Below are 16,841 nucleotides of genomic sequence, written 5' to 3'. Positions count from 1 at the left end.
AAACCGACTCACCGGAACAATGATTACGTGGCACGACTTGTACACAGTCCTCACGGCGGTGGTGCCGCTTTACGTCGCCATGATTCTAGCCTACGGATCCGTCCGGTGGTGGAAGATATTCTCCCCAGACCAGTGCTCCGGCATCAACCGATTCGTCGCCATTTTCGCCGTCCCTCTCCTCTCCTTCCACTTCATCTCCACCAACAATCCCTACGCCATGAATCTCCGCTTCATCGCCGCCGACACGCTTCAGAAAATCATCATGCTCGTCTTGCTCGCTCTCTGGGCGAATCTGACGAAGAACGGTAGCTTAGAGTGGCTAATCACCATCTTCTCTCTCAGCACTCTCCCAAACACTCTGGTCATGGGAATCCCTCTATTGATCGCCATGTACGGGATCGAAGCAGGATCTCTCATGGTTCAGGTCGTCGTTCTTCAGTGTATCATTTGGTACACTCTCCTTCTCTTCCTCTTCGAGTACCGTGGCGCGAAGCTTCTGATTATGGAGCAGTTCCCGGAGACGGCGGCGTCGATTGTCTCCTTTAAAGTCGAATCCGACGTCGTTTCGCTCGACGGCCATGATTTTCTCGAGACGGATGCTGAAATCGGAAACGACGGGAAGCTTCACGTCACGGTGAGGAAATCTAACGCTTCGAGAAGGTCGCTGATGATGACGCCTCGGCCTTCGAATCTGACCGGAGCCGAGATCTATAGCCTAAGCTCGACTCCGAGAGGTTCGAATTTTAACCACTCCGATTTTTACTCGGTTATGGGGTTTCCCGGCGGGAGGCTCTCCAATTTTGGTCCGGCGGATTTATACTCCGTTCAATCTTCCCGTGGTCCGACTCCACGGCCGTCGAATTTCGAAGAGAGCAACGCCGTGCGGTATGGATTGTACCCTAACGGTTCTGTTCCAGCTCCAGCCGGGTCGTACCCGGCTCCGAACCCGGAGTTCTCATCCGGTACGGCTGGTTCTACTAAACCGAATAAAATACCTAAAGAAAACCAACAGCTGGATAACAAAGGGAGCCATGACGCCAAGGAGCTTCACATGTTTGTCTGGAGCTCGAGCGCTTCGCCGGTTTCCGACGTGTTCGGCGGAGGCGGAGGCGAACACGTGGCGACGGAGCAATCCGAACAAGGCGCCAAGGAGATCCGGATGGTTGTCTCTGATCAACCTCGAAAGAGTGATGCTAGAGGTTTGAGTTAATACTAGTTATATTTAATCAAATGTTTGATTGAACTAAAGTTTATTAATATATCTTTGCTGATTCTGGTTTTGTGTCAGGTGGTGATGATATCGGCGGCGATGACGGTGGAGAAGGTGAAAGAGAGGTAGAGAAAGCTACGGCAGGGTTGAATAAGCTGGGGTCCAGTTCCACGGCGGAGCCGGCCGGTGGAGATACCGGCGGCGGAGGAACCGGAACACATATGCCGCCGACAAGTGTGATGACGCGTCTAATTCTGATAATGGTGTGGCGAAAACTAATCAGAAACCCAAACACTTACTCCAGTCTTATCGGTCTTATCTGGGCTCTTGTTGCTTACCGGTCAGTTCAATCATTACTGGTTATGGATAAGGAAATAATATCTATATATAATTGAGCTATAGAATAATTGTAATGTGTACTAATGTGTGGGTATGGGTTTTTTTTTGGAAATAGGTGGCATGTGGCTATGCCCAAATTAATACAACAATCCATCTCCATACTCTCAGATGCTGGTCTTGGAATGGCTATGTTCAGCTTAGGTAACAAGATACAAACCATTTTGTATTCTCTTCCTTTTTTAAGGAGGATCATACAAAATCAAGTTCTCATGATCTAATCTTAATATCATTAACATAAGTTGGGGTCCAGTTTTGTTCTCATCTTATCTGTAAAAGTTTCATTAAATGCAAAGGTGGGTCTGGGTTATTTTAGTTAGTCTCGTAATTGTACAGCTTGTATTTGGTAAAAGTCATATCAAACATAGATATGGACTGTAGAATGCACTCACCCAAAGAGAACTAATCTGGACCCTCTGACCTTGTGACCCAGACATGTTGGGTGGGTCCGGTGATCCCCACACCGAGCCAGTGGCTGTGTGTACTTATTTGGGGTCTCACCAAGTAGCTGACCTAACACTTGCTGTCAATCTCTTAAAATCCCTTGATTGATTAAATTGTCTTTTTTGTTTTTGGGTGTATTTTTAAGGTTTATTCATGGCACTTCAACCAAAAATCATTGCTTGTGGGAACTCAGTCGCCACTTTCGCCATGGCCGTCAGATTTATAACCGGTCCCGCCATCATGGCTATTGCTTCGCTCGCCATTGGGTTACACGGTGACCTCCTCCGTATAGCCATCGTTCAGGTATTAAAAAAAAATATTTCACCCGTTAAAAATGATTTTTACTCTATAATATGATATACATACATGAAGACGATTATCGATGTTGAGTGTTTGTTAATAATTTATAGGCTGCGTTGCCTCAAGGAATAGTTCCTTTTGTGTTTGCAAAAGAGTACAATGTGCATCCCACGATTCTCAGTACTGGGTAAGTTCCAAACTTCTTATGTACTAGTTACAAAGACTGTTATTTATGGTCAAATTAATATGTGATTAACATATATGTTGTTGTTGTTGTGATGGTGAAAATGGATGTAGGGTAATATTTGGAATGTTAATAGCCTTACCAATAACTTTGGTCTACTATATTCTTCTTGGCCTGTGATTTGGTTTCTACGTCTCAACTTCAACTGGCTCTTGAGAACGCCTCGGGGATTGGGATATCTATTTCTCGGTAACCAGGAAATAAACAAAGGCTTTGATTTCGTGGGAAAGAGTGTGGAAGGTGAAGAAAGAAGATATGCCTTTTGGCTTTTGGTTTTGGTTCCAATATTTGTGGAACACAACAAAAGTACTTAGGATTTAGTGAACAAGATTGCATGGATTAAGGATCTTGTCTTCATTACACGCCAAAAAAAAAAAAAGAAGGACTCGATGATAATTTTTTGGTTTTCTGTTTTGTTTTGGTTAATTTATTTGTAGATTTTCGCTTTTCAAATGTAATGCAATATTATACGCTCGTGTGTGTGACTGTGTGTATATGCACCTTTTATTAACTGACTTTTTGCACCTTCAGAGTCCATACACATATAACTAAAACTAGCTTTCCAAAGCTTAAATCAAGTGGTTTGTACTATAAACGATGTTGACTATATGCATGTGTGAGTTTGAGAATTTTGTTTTTTTTTTTATAACCAACATTAAAGCAATCTTATTCTCTAATTCATTAATCATATTCAGTCAGACGATGCATGTAAACCTGTTTACAGTCCTGTTTTTTTACGAAATAATTACAGTAAAATGCACTTTTCAAACTCATATTACACTATAAGGCACTTCTAGCTATTATGTGACTTTTCTATTTTTCATTCCGAAATTGTCCTTGTGTTCACGATAATGGTGGATATGAACTTGTGGATACCGAATTAAACCCAGATTTTAAAAATAGTAATTATTTTCCCTCTTTTGTTTTGTTTTGTATTTTTCTGTATTGTGAAATATTTAAAATAATCTTTTTTGTTAAAATGAATTCTAATTTTATTTTGTCATTGTTTTAAGATCCATTATGCTATACTTTATTTATCAAACAAGAAACTTTTCAAATAACCTTTATTAATTTTTTTAAAAAATCAGAAATTTACTTAGATATTCATTCACAAAATACGATGTGGATGATGTGTGATGAACATATAACTTGGACACAATTATGTGGATAGGTTTTCATTCATTTATTCGACGTGGATATACATTTTATATTGTCTATAATTTGAACATGATCATGTGGATAGGTTATTGATAATATAATATGTATATCCATATCGAATCTATCAATAAAAAACATATCCACACGATCATGTCCATAATGTGGACAATATAAAATGTATATACACGTCAAATATATGATTGAAAATATATCCACGCAATCGTATCCATGTTATATGTCCATCATGCATCATCCACATTGTATTTTGTGAATGAATATCTAAGTAGATTTCTGTTGTTTTAATTTTTTTTTATAAAGGTTATTTGAAAAATTTCTTGTTTGATAAAGAAAGTATAACATAATGGGTCTTAAAACAATGACAAAATAAAATTAGAATTCAATCTAACAAAAAAAATTGTTTTATGTCTTTTACACTACAGAAAAATACAGCACAAAACTGAAGGGGAAAATAATTAATGTTTTTAAAATTTGGGGTTTAATTCGGTATCCACGAGTTGCATCCACCGTTCTCGTTAACACAAGGGCAATTTCGGATTATTTTGGTGTGAACAGTGTTTAAAGTACAGAAAAAGTACCCTAATAGCTGAAAGTGTCTTTTTTTGTAAGAAGAAGTTGTAAAAGTGCCTTTTAGTGTAAATCACTCTTTTTTTACAAGCATCCTTCGTTGTTCACCCATGGCTTATAGCATCCTCATTCACAAAATGTGGATATCAATTCAGTTAACTGCACTTTCTTACAGCGATAGAGAAGATATTGTTGAAAAGTTTGGCCCGATCGTCATTCGTCAAGTTACGTTGGTTCGTTGCCATTAGGGCTGGGCAAAATATCCGTCATATTTGATTCGATCTGTTATTCGTTTTGATTCAATCCGAAAAATCCAAATATCCGTAATTTTATGGAGCAAAACAAATAGTAAAATATAATATCCGTTAAAAACGGAGCAAATCACAAATACTAAAAAATTAAGACGGATATCCGCTCCGCTCCGGTATAAATATATATGTATATATAGATAGATAATAATTCATATAGTGTATAATTATTATATATAAATGTAATTTTTGTGAGTTTTTGTTTATAATTTGATTATTATAAATATTAAAACTTAATAATTTAAGAAAAAATATTTTTCTAAGAAAATATTATCATTATTAGCTAAATTTTGAAATTTTTAATTTTAATTTTAATTTTAATTTTAAATATTTTATTATTTAAATATTTTTATGGGGCGGATCGGATATCCGGCAAATATTCAGATTTTTGGCGGATATCCGGAAAACGGATATCCAGATAACCAGCGGATACGGATAAAAGAAAATGATTATCCGGACGGAGCGGAGCGGATCACGGATATTTTCAAAATCCAAGATATCCTTTCCGCGCCTACCCCTAATTGTCATGGTATTTTTTTTTTGGTCTTAGTACCACCACTTTAGTTTTAACTTTTAACTGGACTTAAAATATGCAGTGGTATCCCATATGCCATATACAACCAAGTTATTTAGATACACCTGGAAGCTATCAATAACTTGGCAAATTAGATGAATTTTTTCACAGAAATTCTGTCCTTTGTACAATAAAGTTGAAATTGCCATGACCTAAAAATAAGGATATCTTTTTCTTTCCGTTGTTTCTATATTTTATCTGTAAAAGCTGTCAGATTATAAAGCCATACGTCTAGGCATAAAGTTAACCAAAAACACCCTTAGGCTCTGATTGGTAACCTGCGGAATGGCGGAATTGCGTTTTTAAACACAATTCTGCAGGTTTTTTGCCAATCAACAAAAATTCGCGTAATGAAAAAATACACACAAAAACGCAGACTGCGTTTTTGCTTAACAAAAATACAAAAGAAAAGTCATTCCGCAGAAAAGCGACTTATAAGTTGCTTAATCTATTCCGCAAGATTTTTTCCGCAATTCCGCCATCCCGCAAAGTTACCAATCAAAGCCTTAATGTATGTGGTTAGACCATCAATATCGCAGTAGTTTTAGTGGGTTTCTTAACCCAAAAAAATAATAAAATAATATTTAAAGTCCAAAAGCAATAAAAATCGATTCTTATTTTGGAGTTGGGAAAATCGGTTCTTCTTGCACACATGTCAAATAGGTATGAACAGACTAATTTCTCGCACACATGTCAAACAAGCATTGGACAAATTATTTGTTTTGTTTTTTTTTAAGAAACCTATTGGAACTTTACCCAGATACCACTAAAATTATTAAGTTTCTTAATAAAGTTTTTTAACCCATATTTAATATTAAAAAATACTTAAGAACCTATTAAGAGTTTTAGGGATAATGATGTTCTTAGTTTCTTTTTATATTTTTGATAAAAGTTACATAAATATAAGTATTTAAAATAGGTATCCAATATCTATACTAATATATATCGACTAACAAAAAATCCGAATATCAAACGTATAGTCCTTAAGTCAAAGTAGTGTGAATCTCATTCATCAAAGGCAGAATTGATTATCTTATTTTCGAATTAACATTGATCATTAGTATAGTTAACATATTTATACAAGGCGTGAAAATATTATTTGGAAAACAATGAAAATATTCCGAAAATAACATCAAAACTAATGGAGTGGATATGAAGAAAATTCAATGAATGCAAATCTAAGATCGACCAACATGCAGCCTCCGAAAGCGACGAAGCACTTCACTTAACGACAAAAGTATACCTTTTTTTTCCAACTAAAGCTTCTTATTTGGAGGCTAAATGTTAAAACTTTGTTACTAACTTAATTTTTTTTGCTTAATAGTTTTTCTTTTGCAACTAAACTTCTTGTGACTAGCTAATCAACCATTATTTGAAACGAATTCGTCTTAAATCACCAACAACTGATCCCAAACATCAATACAAGTTATAGGTTAAAGATTTGAAGCTTCTAAAATTTCTCAAAAGAAAAACTAAACTTTTTTTGTTTATCTCGTTTACACACATATAACATACCCCAATAATATACATACATATATATATATATATATACCCTCAAAAGTTCTGAACTGTTATTTATTTTTTTTGGGCAATTATTCGTTTTGATCTCGACTTTTTTAGAGCTATATTACAAAGTTTTATGAAAAAGAAATACTTCCCACCACGTGTGTATTCCAACATCCAAATCCGAGCATCAATTGTTTACAACAATGTGGACCACACTTTACTCGCATTTCGATTATATTAGCTAAGCTTTCGTGGAACTATTCAACAGTCAAAATTTTGAGTTTATCATATTCCCACATAATTATCGGTAATATCATGAAAACGATTTTTCTTTAAAACTAAATAAACTAAACAACTTCGATTACGCATCCACTTTGAAAATAGCACACCTTTGGTTCTTTATCTCTATCATATTTTATTTCTTATTTATTTCAACCCTCTACCTATTTAGTTTATAACTTTATATCTATGACCAGTATCTTACCAATAGATAGTTCTTTAACAAGATAAAAAACAGTACAATATGGAAGTTCCAATCGAAGTTACTGGTATCTCATCGACGAATCCATGAACATCACAATATTGTCCTCGTAAATTCAATATATAGATTTGTTGCGCAAATACTGTATCCAAGTGGTTTGGTTTAAATAAAACGTATTTTGCTTGTTCTGGACCGACATTTTCGTTATATGAGATGCTCAAGTTTCCATGGCTTCAGTCTAACCGAATATTTAAATTCATGTGAAAACTTTTGCTTGGCCTTTTTCTCTCTATTTTATAAATCATTTCTCAATTATTTTATGATAATGTTAATTTACTAGATTCATGATGCAAAATTGTCAATTTGTTTTTATCGTGCAAATACAAAGACTAAGAGCCATAATGTGTATATTTTAAAATTACTATGTATATATCGTTTGTCGACTATTAATCTATCATCGTTATGTACTACTATGTTAACTGGCTTCGGATTTCTGTAAATTCTAAATCTCAGAATATTTTTCGCGGTTAAACTTGAAATATAACCCTTTTTCCATTAGGAGACAGTAAATAATTAATTTTATTTAGTTTTTTTCCATAAAAGGTTCCAAAAAACGAAGGGGCAGTAAGATCCGGTCGATGAAACAAAACGACATAAAAGTCGAGCATCGAATGCACTTTTACATAGACAGCTTGGCCCTTTCTCTTGTGGGTTGTGGCTTGAAGTTATTTCTAAGAGTTCGCTTTACACATGTAATAACGGATACGAATAAGGAAATCATAAATATCAATAAATTTCCTTACATATATTCTCCTGGGGTTGTATTGTATACTTGATTGTATGATCTAACATGACTTTTTACAAATTAAGGGGATTGAATCAAATGAAAACAAGATGGAAAGGCACCATCTATAAAACAAAAACTCAATAAATTAAAAAATTAATGAATGGGGTTAGTGAGAGAGAAAGGTGATGGGCAGTGTTGGAGGAACAACGAACAATGGTCCGATTGTAGGGTCGTTCTCCTTACATTTAGATGCAACGGTCCAAATTACGTAACATGCATAAGATTCACATCTCACATATCTATCATTTCTACTTTAATGTCTCATGGGTAACAAGTCCATGCGTGTGTATACAAACTACAAGAAACCAATTGTACTAAAGCCTTTTTATATATGTTTGGTGGCCAAATCATATAGGGTATATAGAATATTGTGTTTAGAGTTTACAGTTTTCATCAGGTATCAAGAGTTATATATATAACCAAAGAATATTGTTATCACTGAAAGTTTGAAAATCTCAGTATAATCTTAAACTATCATTCTAAAAGTTAAAGCCAATAGAAAAACTTATTAGCAAGTCTTGTTCGAATCTTTTGGCTAAAAAAGCAAAGAGCTGGAAGACAGCTCTTGACGCATATTAGCAATGTTGTCAACAACTAAAAACTGCAATCTGGGCCAATTTTCTTCTTTTTTAAACAGATGTCACGGCTCCTTAGCATATCGTCATATATTGTATATGTTATTAAAAGTGATTCAAAACCTTAATGGATTTCGAATGGATCCTATTAGAATAAGCATGAGGAATGTCAAGGTACTCACGGACCGGAAGCATATATAAAGAAATTTTACAGTTTTTATTTATCATTCACAAAACCAAAAAATAAATCCTAGACAAAAGATATTAGTCTCTAACCTTGATTCTCGATCTCTTAGTTTTTGCCTAAAGTTCCTCTCGTTGTTTCACCCTGATTCTCAACAACATCATATCTGAATATAACATTTGAGAAACCCATAACACGTACACTTTCAATCATTCACCAAAGAATTTGAGCCTCCACAAAAATTCAAAATGTTTTAGGTAAATATTGCTTTTATCAAATCTCAAATCAGTGCAATCGAGTCCCTCCAAAACCCCATCTACGCCACTTAGGGTGACATCCAAATTCACGCACCATCTAAGTCACATTTCAATAAACATGTTGAGAGAAAGGACTACATGAAGGGACACAAATGTTGAACTCTGATACAAATTAACACTTATGAGCCAGAGGGGTGCTTCCATTCATGAGACTCTTTCCTTACCCTTCATACAAACACTCTCGTGTCATGCATAGAGTTTTTAATTGACAAAACTAATTTAGCAAATTGATATGTAAAAATTAAAATGGATGCAATTCACAGATTCTTTAAAAATTAGACACAGTTCATTAGCAAAATTATGATCTTTCACTAATTTTTTTAGTCCAATAACAAGTGCATGTGGTTGCAAAATACTCCTCCCTAAAAAGTTCCAGGACTTGCCTCAATCTTCCACGGCTCGTATACAATATGTGCATAGTATGTGCATAAAACATAATGACATTGAATGAACCATCATAATATAATAATATAACTAAATATAAAGAATAAAACATGCTCGTGGGATGAAAGACAGAGACGAGCTGTTGAGTTTGCTCTTCTCTTTTACCTGCTCTTCTCTTTTACCTGCTCAAACAGAGATAGACTCTTATAAACTTGATCATCAACCAATATAGGATCGTTCATTTTACCACCTAACAAGGAAAAAAAAAATCAAAATTAACATCAATTCCATCCAAATCTTCCCTGAAACAGACTCAAATCACAATAATTGGCCATTTGTGTTAGTTAGGTAAAAATCTAAATAATTGGCCAGGAAATAAAAATCTAAACGAAAGTCTTTCATTCCATGACAAACTATGACTAACCCTAAACATCAATTTGCAAACTTTCCATGAATCAAGCCCCAAATCTTTATACCCAAATCTTTACCATAAATAATCTTGGCATAAATGAAGATATATTGGTACGAGTTAATCATGAGGCAATGTTTAAAGTAAATTATGCTAACAAAAAGACCAATAATCTGGCCCAATAGTTAAAAACTATAGGCTATCGGAGAGAAGTTTAGTAACAGCCCAATAATCAAATGAATAGTCAGAGGACAGTGGATCATCTTTATAAATCTCTCTCTCCTTATCTTCAATTTTCTCCCCCAAAATCGATGGCGTCGCTGACCTCATCTTTTCAGTCTCTGAAGCTCTCGTCTTCCATATTCACCCATGGCTCCACTCCACTCTCTTCTCTCTCCAGACCCACTGTCCTTCCGAGCCCTAGGAAGCCGTGTTCAATGCCGGCGATCCGAGCCATGAAGACGATGCAAGGGCGCGTGGTGTGCGCGACGAGCGACAAGACAGTGGCGGTGGAGGTGGTGAGGCTAGCTCCACACCCGAAATACAAGAGGCGCGTGAGGATGAAGAAGAAGTATCAGGCGCATGACCCTGATAATCAGTTCAAGGTTGGTGACGTTGTGAGGCTTGAGAAGAGCAGACCCATCAGCAAAACCAAATCTTTCGTCGCGCTTCCTCTCCCTAAAAGGAACGACCTTGGAATTCCGATGGAATCTCAGCAGCAGCCGGTGGGGGTTGAGTAGAGAATCGTTGTTTGTTTGTATGTTCGTCTTGTGAAAATTTCACTGTAATTTCTGTTCTTGATACTGCGATTTGCTTTTCCATTTTCGGATTTGATTGCGATTTCTATTAATGCTTTCAATCATCAAAAAATCCAGTGTACTGCGTCTGTGGAAGATTCTTGGCTTTAGTGTGATGCGGAAGAACTAGAAGAAGAAGTTTTATGGGCTCAGTTTTAACTAAATATGGCCCATTTATCACATAATTGGCTTGGGTTTATAATTTATGTATATCAAAAACATTAGTTGATTTGAAAAAACAATTGTATTTAGCGGATTTTTCTGAAATCGAAATCACAACGAAAGCGAATATGTCTTCTTCCACACGATGCCGATCGTCTTTCATCCCCTCGATCCTCTTCGCCGTCGTGCTCGTCGGACTTTTAATTCCTTCCTCCGCCTCAAAGCGCCACGTAATCAACTTCCGATCGCCTGGACTCTACCCGGAGGGACTAACCTGGGATCCATCTGGCCAGCACTTCATAGTCGGTTCCCTCCACAGCCGCACAATTCATTCCGTCTCCGACGCCGGCGTCGTCCAGACTCTAGTCTTCGATCCCGATCTACCGGAAAACGCTTCGATCCTCGGCCTTGCCGTTGACTCCACTAACCGCCGTCTTCTTGCCGCAATCCACTGCGCGCCGCCTCTCGCCCCCTTCAGTGCCCTAGCAGCATACGATCTCCGGAGCGGCGGCCGTCGTATCTTCCTCTCTTCTCTTCCGTCACTCGCCGGAGACGACGAAGACATCGCCCGAGATATAGCTAATGACGTGGCGGTTGATTACAACGGCAACGCTTACGTCACCAACTCAGCGAAAAACTTCATCTGGAAAGTCGATCGTGACGGCGCAGCCTCGATCTTCTCCAGATCGCCGTTATTCAACTCCCAGCCGGTGGCGGAAGAAGCAGACGCGAGTTTCCGCGATTGCGGACTCAACGGGATCGTGTACAACAGCAAAGGATACCTCCTGGTGGTGCAGAGCAACACGGGGAAGATGTTCAAGGTCGACGAAGAGAGCGGGAAGGCGAAGCTGGTGCTGCTGAACGGAGATCTGGTTGCGGCGGATGGGATGGCGAGGAGGCGGAGAGACGGCACGGTTATGGTGGTGTCGCAGAAGAAGCTTTGGCTTGTCAAGAGCCAAGATAGCTGGAGCGAAGGTGTGGTTTATGACGAAATTGACCTTGATGTGGAGGGGTTTCCGACGGCGGTGACGGTGGCGGGGCAGGATAGGGTGTATGTGTTGTATGGGAGAGTGATGGAGGGTATAATGGGAAATTACAAAGAAGGAGAAGAGAGGGAATGGTTTGGGATTGAAGAGGTTTCGTCGGAGAAGGAGAGTGGGGAAGATAAGATTTGGGTTTATGTGTTGATCGGACTTGGCTTCGCTTACTTTTGTTTCTGGAGGTTTCAGATGAAGCGGCTCATCACAAACATGGACAAAAAGACCACTTAGCTCTTTTTCTTTTATTCCAATTTTTTTCAAGTCTTTTTGGTTACATAGTTGTTCACTTTTTTCTTCTTTGTTTTTGTTTTTGTAATAGTTCTTCACTTTTTTCTTCTTTGTTTTTGTAATAGGAATCAGAGAAACATCATGTAGTGTCATTTGGTTGGATGATGAAATGGAAGCTATTGAGATTCTCTCTCACACTTTGTAGAGTAACAAAGGCATCAACAGAGAGAGTCTTATTGCAGCAAGTTTGCTTCAACCACAGGTCCAAGAGCTTGTTGTTGGAGAGGTGAAGGAAGAAGAGGAAAGAGTTGTTCAGTGTCTAACTCTTTCTCTTTCTTATTGTCTCCTGACTTGGGCTCAGACTCTTTGGCTTTCCCTCTCAGCTTCTCTAAAGCTTTTCTCCTGTTCTCTTTTCTCCCTACTCGAGCTTCCGCGGTTTCGCCATGGAGAAAGCTGATCCCTCCCAGAACTCCAGCCGCTAGATAGAGCATCGTCTTTCTTCTGGAAACATCATTGGAATCAAGGACTTGAAGCTTCTTATGTTCCTTAATGTTTGCTTCAAGTAAAGGCTGACAAAAGAAAGGAAAAAGATCATTCAGTGAGCTGCACAAACTAAGAAAGCTGATGCTTGCAATGGAGACTTCAATACCAATTTTATTCTACTGACCATGGAAACAACACCAATCATAATCTGTCAGACACCTGATGTGGAGGTCATGAACAAATGTGAAAAAGTTTATGGCTTGATGATATTCATATATGCAGCAATCTCAAAATTTGTGTGTACATACGATATATAGAAAATTCCAATAAAGTTCAGAAGAAGAAAAAAAAACCTCAAAATCTCAACAAATCCGTTAAATTCAGGGAGTTTTCACCCGAATCACTAGTTGCAAGCATATAACAGCTGAATTTCTGGGATTCATCGTTGTCCCTGAGCAAACAATCCCTAATAGCTCAACCTAAACTCAATTCACATAGAGAGTACAACTATCTTTTTCCAGAAAAAAACAAAAAAAAAACAATTCGATCAATTAGATGATATGAAAGGTGTTGTACGAAACCTGAGGAGAGCCTACGCTTGTGGCTAAAATCACCCGTCTCCGGGAATATTTAGCTGGCTCTCCGGTTACCGGAGAAGGTGAGAATAAAACAGGCGTCCATATAGAGCACGATCTCGCCATCTGTCTTCTCCGGTGATACCTTCTCGAGTTAACCGGCGTCGATTAGAGAAGTCAATCAGAAATGTAGAAAATGAATTATAAGTGGTGGAAGTAATGGGCTTAAAACAGTATGGGCCTAATATTTAACATAACTGGGCTTCGTTTAAACATGTATGTTGATTTTCACCTGCAATCTTTGTATTACAGATTTCTAGCGAACAGAAGATCACATATTTTCTCTTCAACATCGACATTTTCTCGGAAACGGCCACTTGCAACAAGACTCTTCTTCTCTTTCCTCAACGACGCTGCTTCTCTCTGGAAATCACTGGTTTTCTCAAGACCAGACAATAGAACATTGTATGTCCCCAGCGAAGGCATGATCTCTCGTTCTCTCATCGCTTCCAATATCTTCATTGCTTTCTCTGGACTCCCTGCTGATATATAAACATCCATCAACGCAGTGTAAGCAGCTACTCCCTTTTGATCATCTGGAATCAAGTCGAAAACCTCTGCTGCTAAGCGAGGTCTTCTTCCAAACCCGAGCTTGTGGATCAACGTTGCTCCTTGGTACACACCAAGCGAGTGTTGGCCTTTCACCATCTCCTTGACCGTTTCTGTCACTTTAGCAAGCTCGTTTGATCTCAGAAAGTTACCAACTAACGCAAGATACGCTGTCTTCTCGAGGTGAATTCCCATTTCCGAGCTGTAATCTAGGGCCAACGAAGCCCCCTCGGTTCTACAACGGTCACAGTTTGTTTCTACGATTGCTGAAACAACAAAAGAATCCAGCTTTATGTTTCTATCTTTCATCTGGTTAAGAAGATGATCAACTGCAACCAGATTCTGCTTCATCAAGAGAACGGAGCTGATAACTCTACTATAATCTACACTTTTCTCTTCATCAACTTCAACTTTAGGAGTCTCATCGATGTTATTGGAGCAAAGAGATTCAGCGGAAATGTGCGAGTTGGCTTCCCTTAACAGATAATCACTTTCCCCTGCGTCTTTCAGAGTCTCTAAAGCCTCGAAAAAGACAGTGTGACGAAGGACAATCCCGTTTTCTTTCATGTACAGAAGAATTCGAGTCATGAACGATGTTTCACCGAATTTACAGGCTTTCCCAATCAGAATATTGCAAGCTGCTTTATCTGGCTGCACCCCAATTTCTTGCATTTTAAAGAAAATGTCTAAGGCCTCCTCGCATTTTCCTGCAAATCAAATGAAGAAACTAAAAACATCATTGTCATGACTACAAAATATTCAGAAACAAAAATCCAAGAAATAAATGCATATACTAACAAAATTCCATGGAATTATTATTTTGAAATCTTATAACACAAAGCACAAGTTGTCGACTTTCACTTAGGAATTTTAACAAACAGTTGATGTGCATAGAGTGAAGCTCACCTGTACCAACAAGATACTCCATCAATACTGTATAAGTGTGACAATTCGGGGAGATTCGCGACCGTAACATCTCCTTATACACCTCCGTCGCTTCTTCCACCTTCCCATTGTCGAAAAACATCTTCATATAAGCCGTGTACGACACGACGGTAGGTTCGCTCCCTTGATCTCTCATCTCCTCCCACAACTTCATTGCTCCGTCAACGTCACCGGAGCTTGAAACCCAGTGAATCAACGATGTATACGTCACCGTATCGATCACCACACCTTTCTCCTTCATGAGCTGGAAGACGGAGTACATGGATTGGATCCGACCCGCTTCCCCGAAGATATCGAGCATGGTGGTGTAAGTGAAGTGGTCGTGTTTGAAACCCTTGATCTCGGAAGCCCAGTTGAAAAAGAGCCAAGCTTTCTGCATCGGAGGGTGGGCTTTCAATACACGGTTGATTATGTGAGAATCCCATCTGACGCCGAGATGTGGGAGCTGTTCTCGAGCAGATTCCCAAGTGGAGTACTTGAGGATGTTGTAGATGTTGGATACGATGTCTCTTGTGTAAACCCTGGGGTCTGGAGTCTGTGTTTTCGCAGGATTTGGTTTCTGGAAGAATCGCTTGGTGGGGTTTCTGGGTCTTGGTCGGGGAAGAGAGTGAAGTAGCTTGACGGAGCTCCGGCAATGGCAGATTTGGATCCGGGCTTTGCGGAGAATGGTAGAGAAGCGCATGAATTTGAGGATCAATATCCAAATTTGAGGATCAATATCCAAATTCAGTTTTATGGAATTCAACAAAGTCTCTATCTACTTTTCTTCCGATCGTCTTCCTTGCTTCGTCTCAATTGGCTCTAAATCATTTTTGGAATTTGGCAGGTTTTTAGTTTTTGGTCTCTTTTGTGTACGACCTTATTCATTTGGGCTTTATATAAATTATTGGGTGGTCTTTATTCTTAATTGATAATTTTTGTTTCTTGTGTGCTAAGCGAGTTAATAGTGCTGATGCAAAAGAAAAAAAGAAACGTTTACATTTTATTACCCCATTTTTTTCCTATAATATAGTTTTGAGAACAATCACTACAATGACCTTATAATTAGGTCTGTTTGCAAAACTAACCTAGGTCCCTTACATTTTTGCTACATTAACCTTACAAACGTGGAAAAGACAGTCTTACCCCTTACAAATGAAAATCTGGTTTTGTTTTTTTTTTATGCATTATAAAATCGTAATTCACAAATATAAGAAATATATTGTGATAAATATATAGTAAATTATAACTTTCTTCGAAATAAATGTTGAACAAAAATAAAAATTTCAGTTTCCAGCAAAAAACCTGTTCTTCGAAACCCTAGAGGCGATTCGGTTGCAAACGAAGACAACGGCTTAGACGAGACGACGACGACCTAGAAACCCAATTTTCCGGTGTTTCCTCGTTCTCTGCTTCATCGGCGTTAGTCGTCGGCCTGGTCTGCGTCTCTGGTAAGTAACTTTTATATGTCTTCGTTTTGCTGAAATCTTTGGTTTGTATCGTTTTTTGATTCGCGTTCGTTCACCGTCGTCGGATGTGTCGGCGAGAGGAGGCACCGGCGAAGTCTTGTGCAAACTGTCTAACCCTAAATTTGTTTTCCGGTGCAGGAATTAGTTGGTCCGCGGTGGTTTCCTCAAAAAAACTACGCTTCGTCGAATTTTTTTTCCCGGTGAGTTTTTCGAAGGAATTTAACAGGCATATTTGGTAGACTACTAAAAGATAAGTCTATTTCACTTATGTTATGGTCAGGTAGAGTTGTTTGTTGTGACTCTTATAGATAGCATTGTGATAGAGTTGTTTGTGTGTCGTTTCAGGTTTAGATATAATTGTTTGTTTTGTTGACATGTAAAATTGTAATGGTTGTTTGATAGACTTGTTTGTTGAATATAACCGTAGTTTGTGTTGAGTGGTAGACTTGTTATTGGTATTAGGTAGACTTGTTATTAGTGTATGGTAGACTTGTTTTGTTGACTTGTAGAAATGTAATGGTTGTTTGGTAGACTTGTTTGTTGAATATAACCGTAGTTTATAGTAGACTTGTTATTGTGTCGAGTGGTAGACTTGTTATTGGTGTGAGGTAGACTTGTTATTGGTAGACTGT

The 16,841-nt window shown here is 38.1% G+C and overlaps 5 protein-coding genes across 5 annotated transcripts; 3 read left to right on the top strand and 2 right to left on the bottom strand.

Annotated features, from left to right (window-relative positions):
* Window positions 1-19: 19 nt before the first annotated feature.
* Window positions 20-3,120, top strand: LOC18016005 (auxin efflux carrier component 4). The gene is made up of 6 exons (XM_006398466.2): window positions 20-1,199; window positions 1,289-1,550; window positions 1,665-1,750; window positions 2,196-2,353; window positions 2,461-2,537; window positions 2,648-3,120. The coding sequence occupies exons 1-6, from the start codon at window positions 20-22 to the stop codon at window positions 2,712-2,714; spliced, it is 1,830 nt and encodes a 609-aa protein (XP_006398529.1). The 3' UTR covers window positions 2,715-3,120.
* Window positions 3,121-10,225: 7,105 nt separating this feature from the next.
* LOC18016004 (30S ribosomal protein S17, chloroplastic) lies at window positions 10,226-10,806 on the top strand. The gene has a single exon (XM_024155175.1). It carries the CDS (start codon window positions 10,234-10,236, stop codon window positions 10,660-10,662), a length of 429 nt encoding a protein of 142 aa, XP_024010943.1. The 5' UTR covers window positions 10,226-10,233; the 3' UTR covers window positions 10,663-10,806.
* Window positions 10,807-10,904: 98 nt separating this feature from the next.
* On the top strand, window positions 10,905-12,344 carry LOC18016003 (the record flags this gene model as incomplete). Its single annotated transcript, XM_006398464.2, has 1 exon — window positions 10,905-12,344. A coding segment is annotated over one exon (1,248 nt), but the record flags the coding sequence as incomplete, so codon positions are not given.
* Window positions 12,235-13,375, bottom strand: LOC18016002. The gene is made up of 2 exons (XM_006398463.2): window positions 13,214-13,375; window positions 12,235-12,718 (listed from the first exon to the last, which is right to left on the bottom strand). Exons 1-2 carry the CDS (start codon window positions 13,331-13,333, stop codon window positions 12,383-12,385), a joined length of 456 nt encoding a protein of 151 aa, XP_006398526.2. The 5' UTR covers window positions 13,334-13,375; the 3' UTR covers window positions 12,235-12,382.
* LOC18016001 (pentatricopeptide repeat-containing protein At2g01390) lies at window positions 13,371-15,592 on the bottom strand. The gene is made up of 2 exons (XM_006398462.2): window positions 14,723-15,592; window positions 13,371-14,523 (listed from the first exon to the last, which is right to left on the bottom strand). Exons 1-2 carry the CDS (start codon window positions 15,441-15,443, stop codon window positions 13,514-13,516), a joined length of 1,731 nt encoding a protein of 576 aa, XP_006398525.1. The 5' UTR covers window positions 15,444-15,592; the 3' UTR covers window positions 13,371-13,513.
* Between the last annotated feature and the right edge of the window lie 1,249 nt (window positions 15,593-16,841).

The sequence above is a fragment of the Eutrema salsugineum genome, unplaced genomic scaffold, assembly GCF_000478725.1.
Source record: "Eutrema salsugineum unplaced genomic scaffold, Eutsalg1_0 scaffold_20, whole genome shotgun sequence".
NCBI lineage: Eukaryota > Viridiplantae > Streptophyta > Magnoliopsida > Brassicales > Brassicaceae > Eutrema > Eutrema salsugineum.
This window is presented reverse-complemented; position numbering and strand designations above follow the sequence as displayed.

Bases quoted from the DNA above. Each gene is read 5' to 3' on its own strand.
- LOC18016005 (XM_006398466.2), top strand. From the start codon at position 20: ATGATTACGTGGCACGACTTGTACACAGTCCTCACGGCGGTGGTGCCG. The intron at 1,751-2,195 runs GTAACAAGATAC...TGTATTTTTAAG, and splicing joins AATGGCTATGTTCAGCTTAG to GTTTATTCATGGCACTTCAA. The intron at 2,354-2,460 runs GTATTAAAAAAA...AATAATTTATAG, and splicing joins TCCGTATAGCCATCGTTCAG to GCTGCGTTGCCTCAAGGAAT.
- LOC18016004 (XM_024155175.1), top strand. From the start codon at position 10,234: ATGGCGTCGCTGACCTCATCTTTTCAGTCTCTGAAGCTCTCGTCTTCC.
- LOC18016002 (XM_006398463.2), bottom strand. From the start codon at position 13,333: ATGGCGAGATCGTGCTCTATATGGACGCCTGTTTTATTCTCACCTTCT. The intron at 12,719-13,213 runs GTTTCGTACAAC...TTCTTTTGTCAG, and splicing joins CAAGCGTAGGCTCTCCTCAG to CCTTTACTTGAAGCAAACAT.
- LOC18016001 (XM_006398462.2), bottom strand. From the start codon at position 15,443: ATGCGCTTCTCTACCATTCTCCGCAAAGCCCGGATCCAAATCTGCCAT. The intron at 14,524-14,722 runs GTGAGCTTCACT...TTTGATTTGCAG, and splicing joins GGAGTATCTTGTTGGTACAG to GAAAATGCGAGGAGGCCTTA.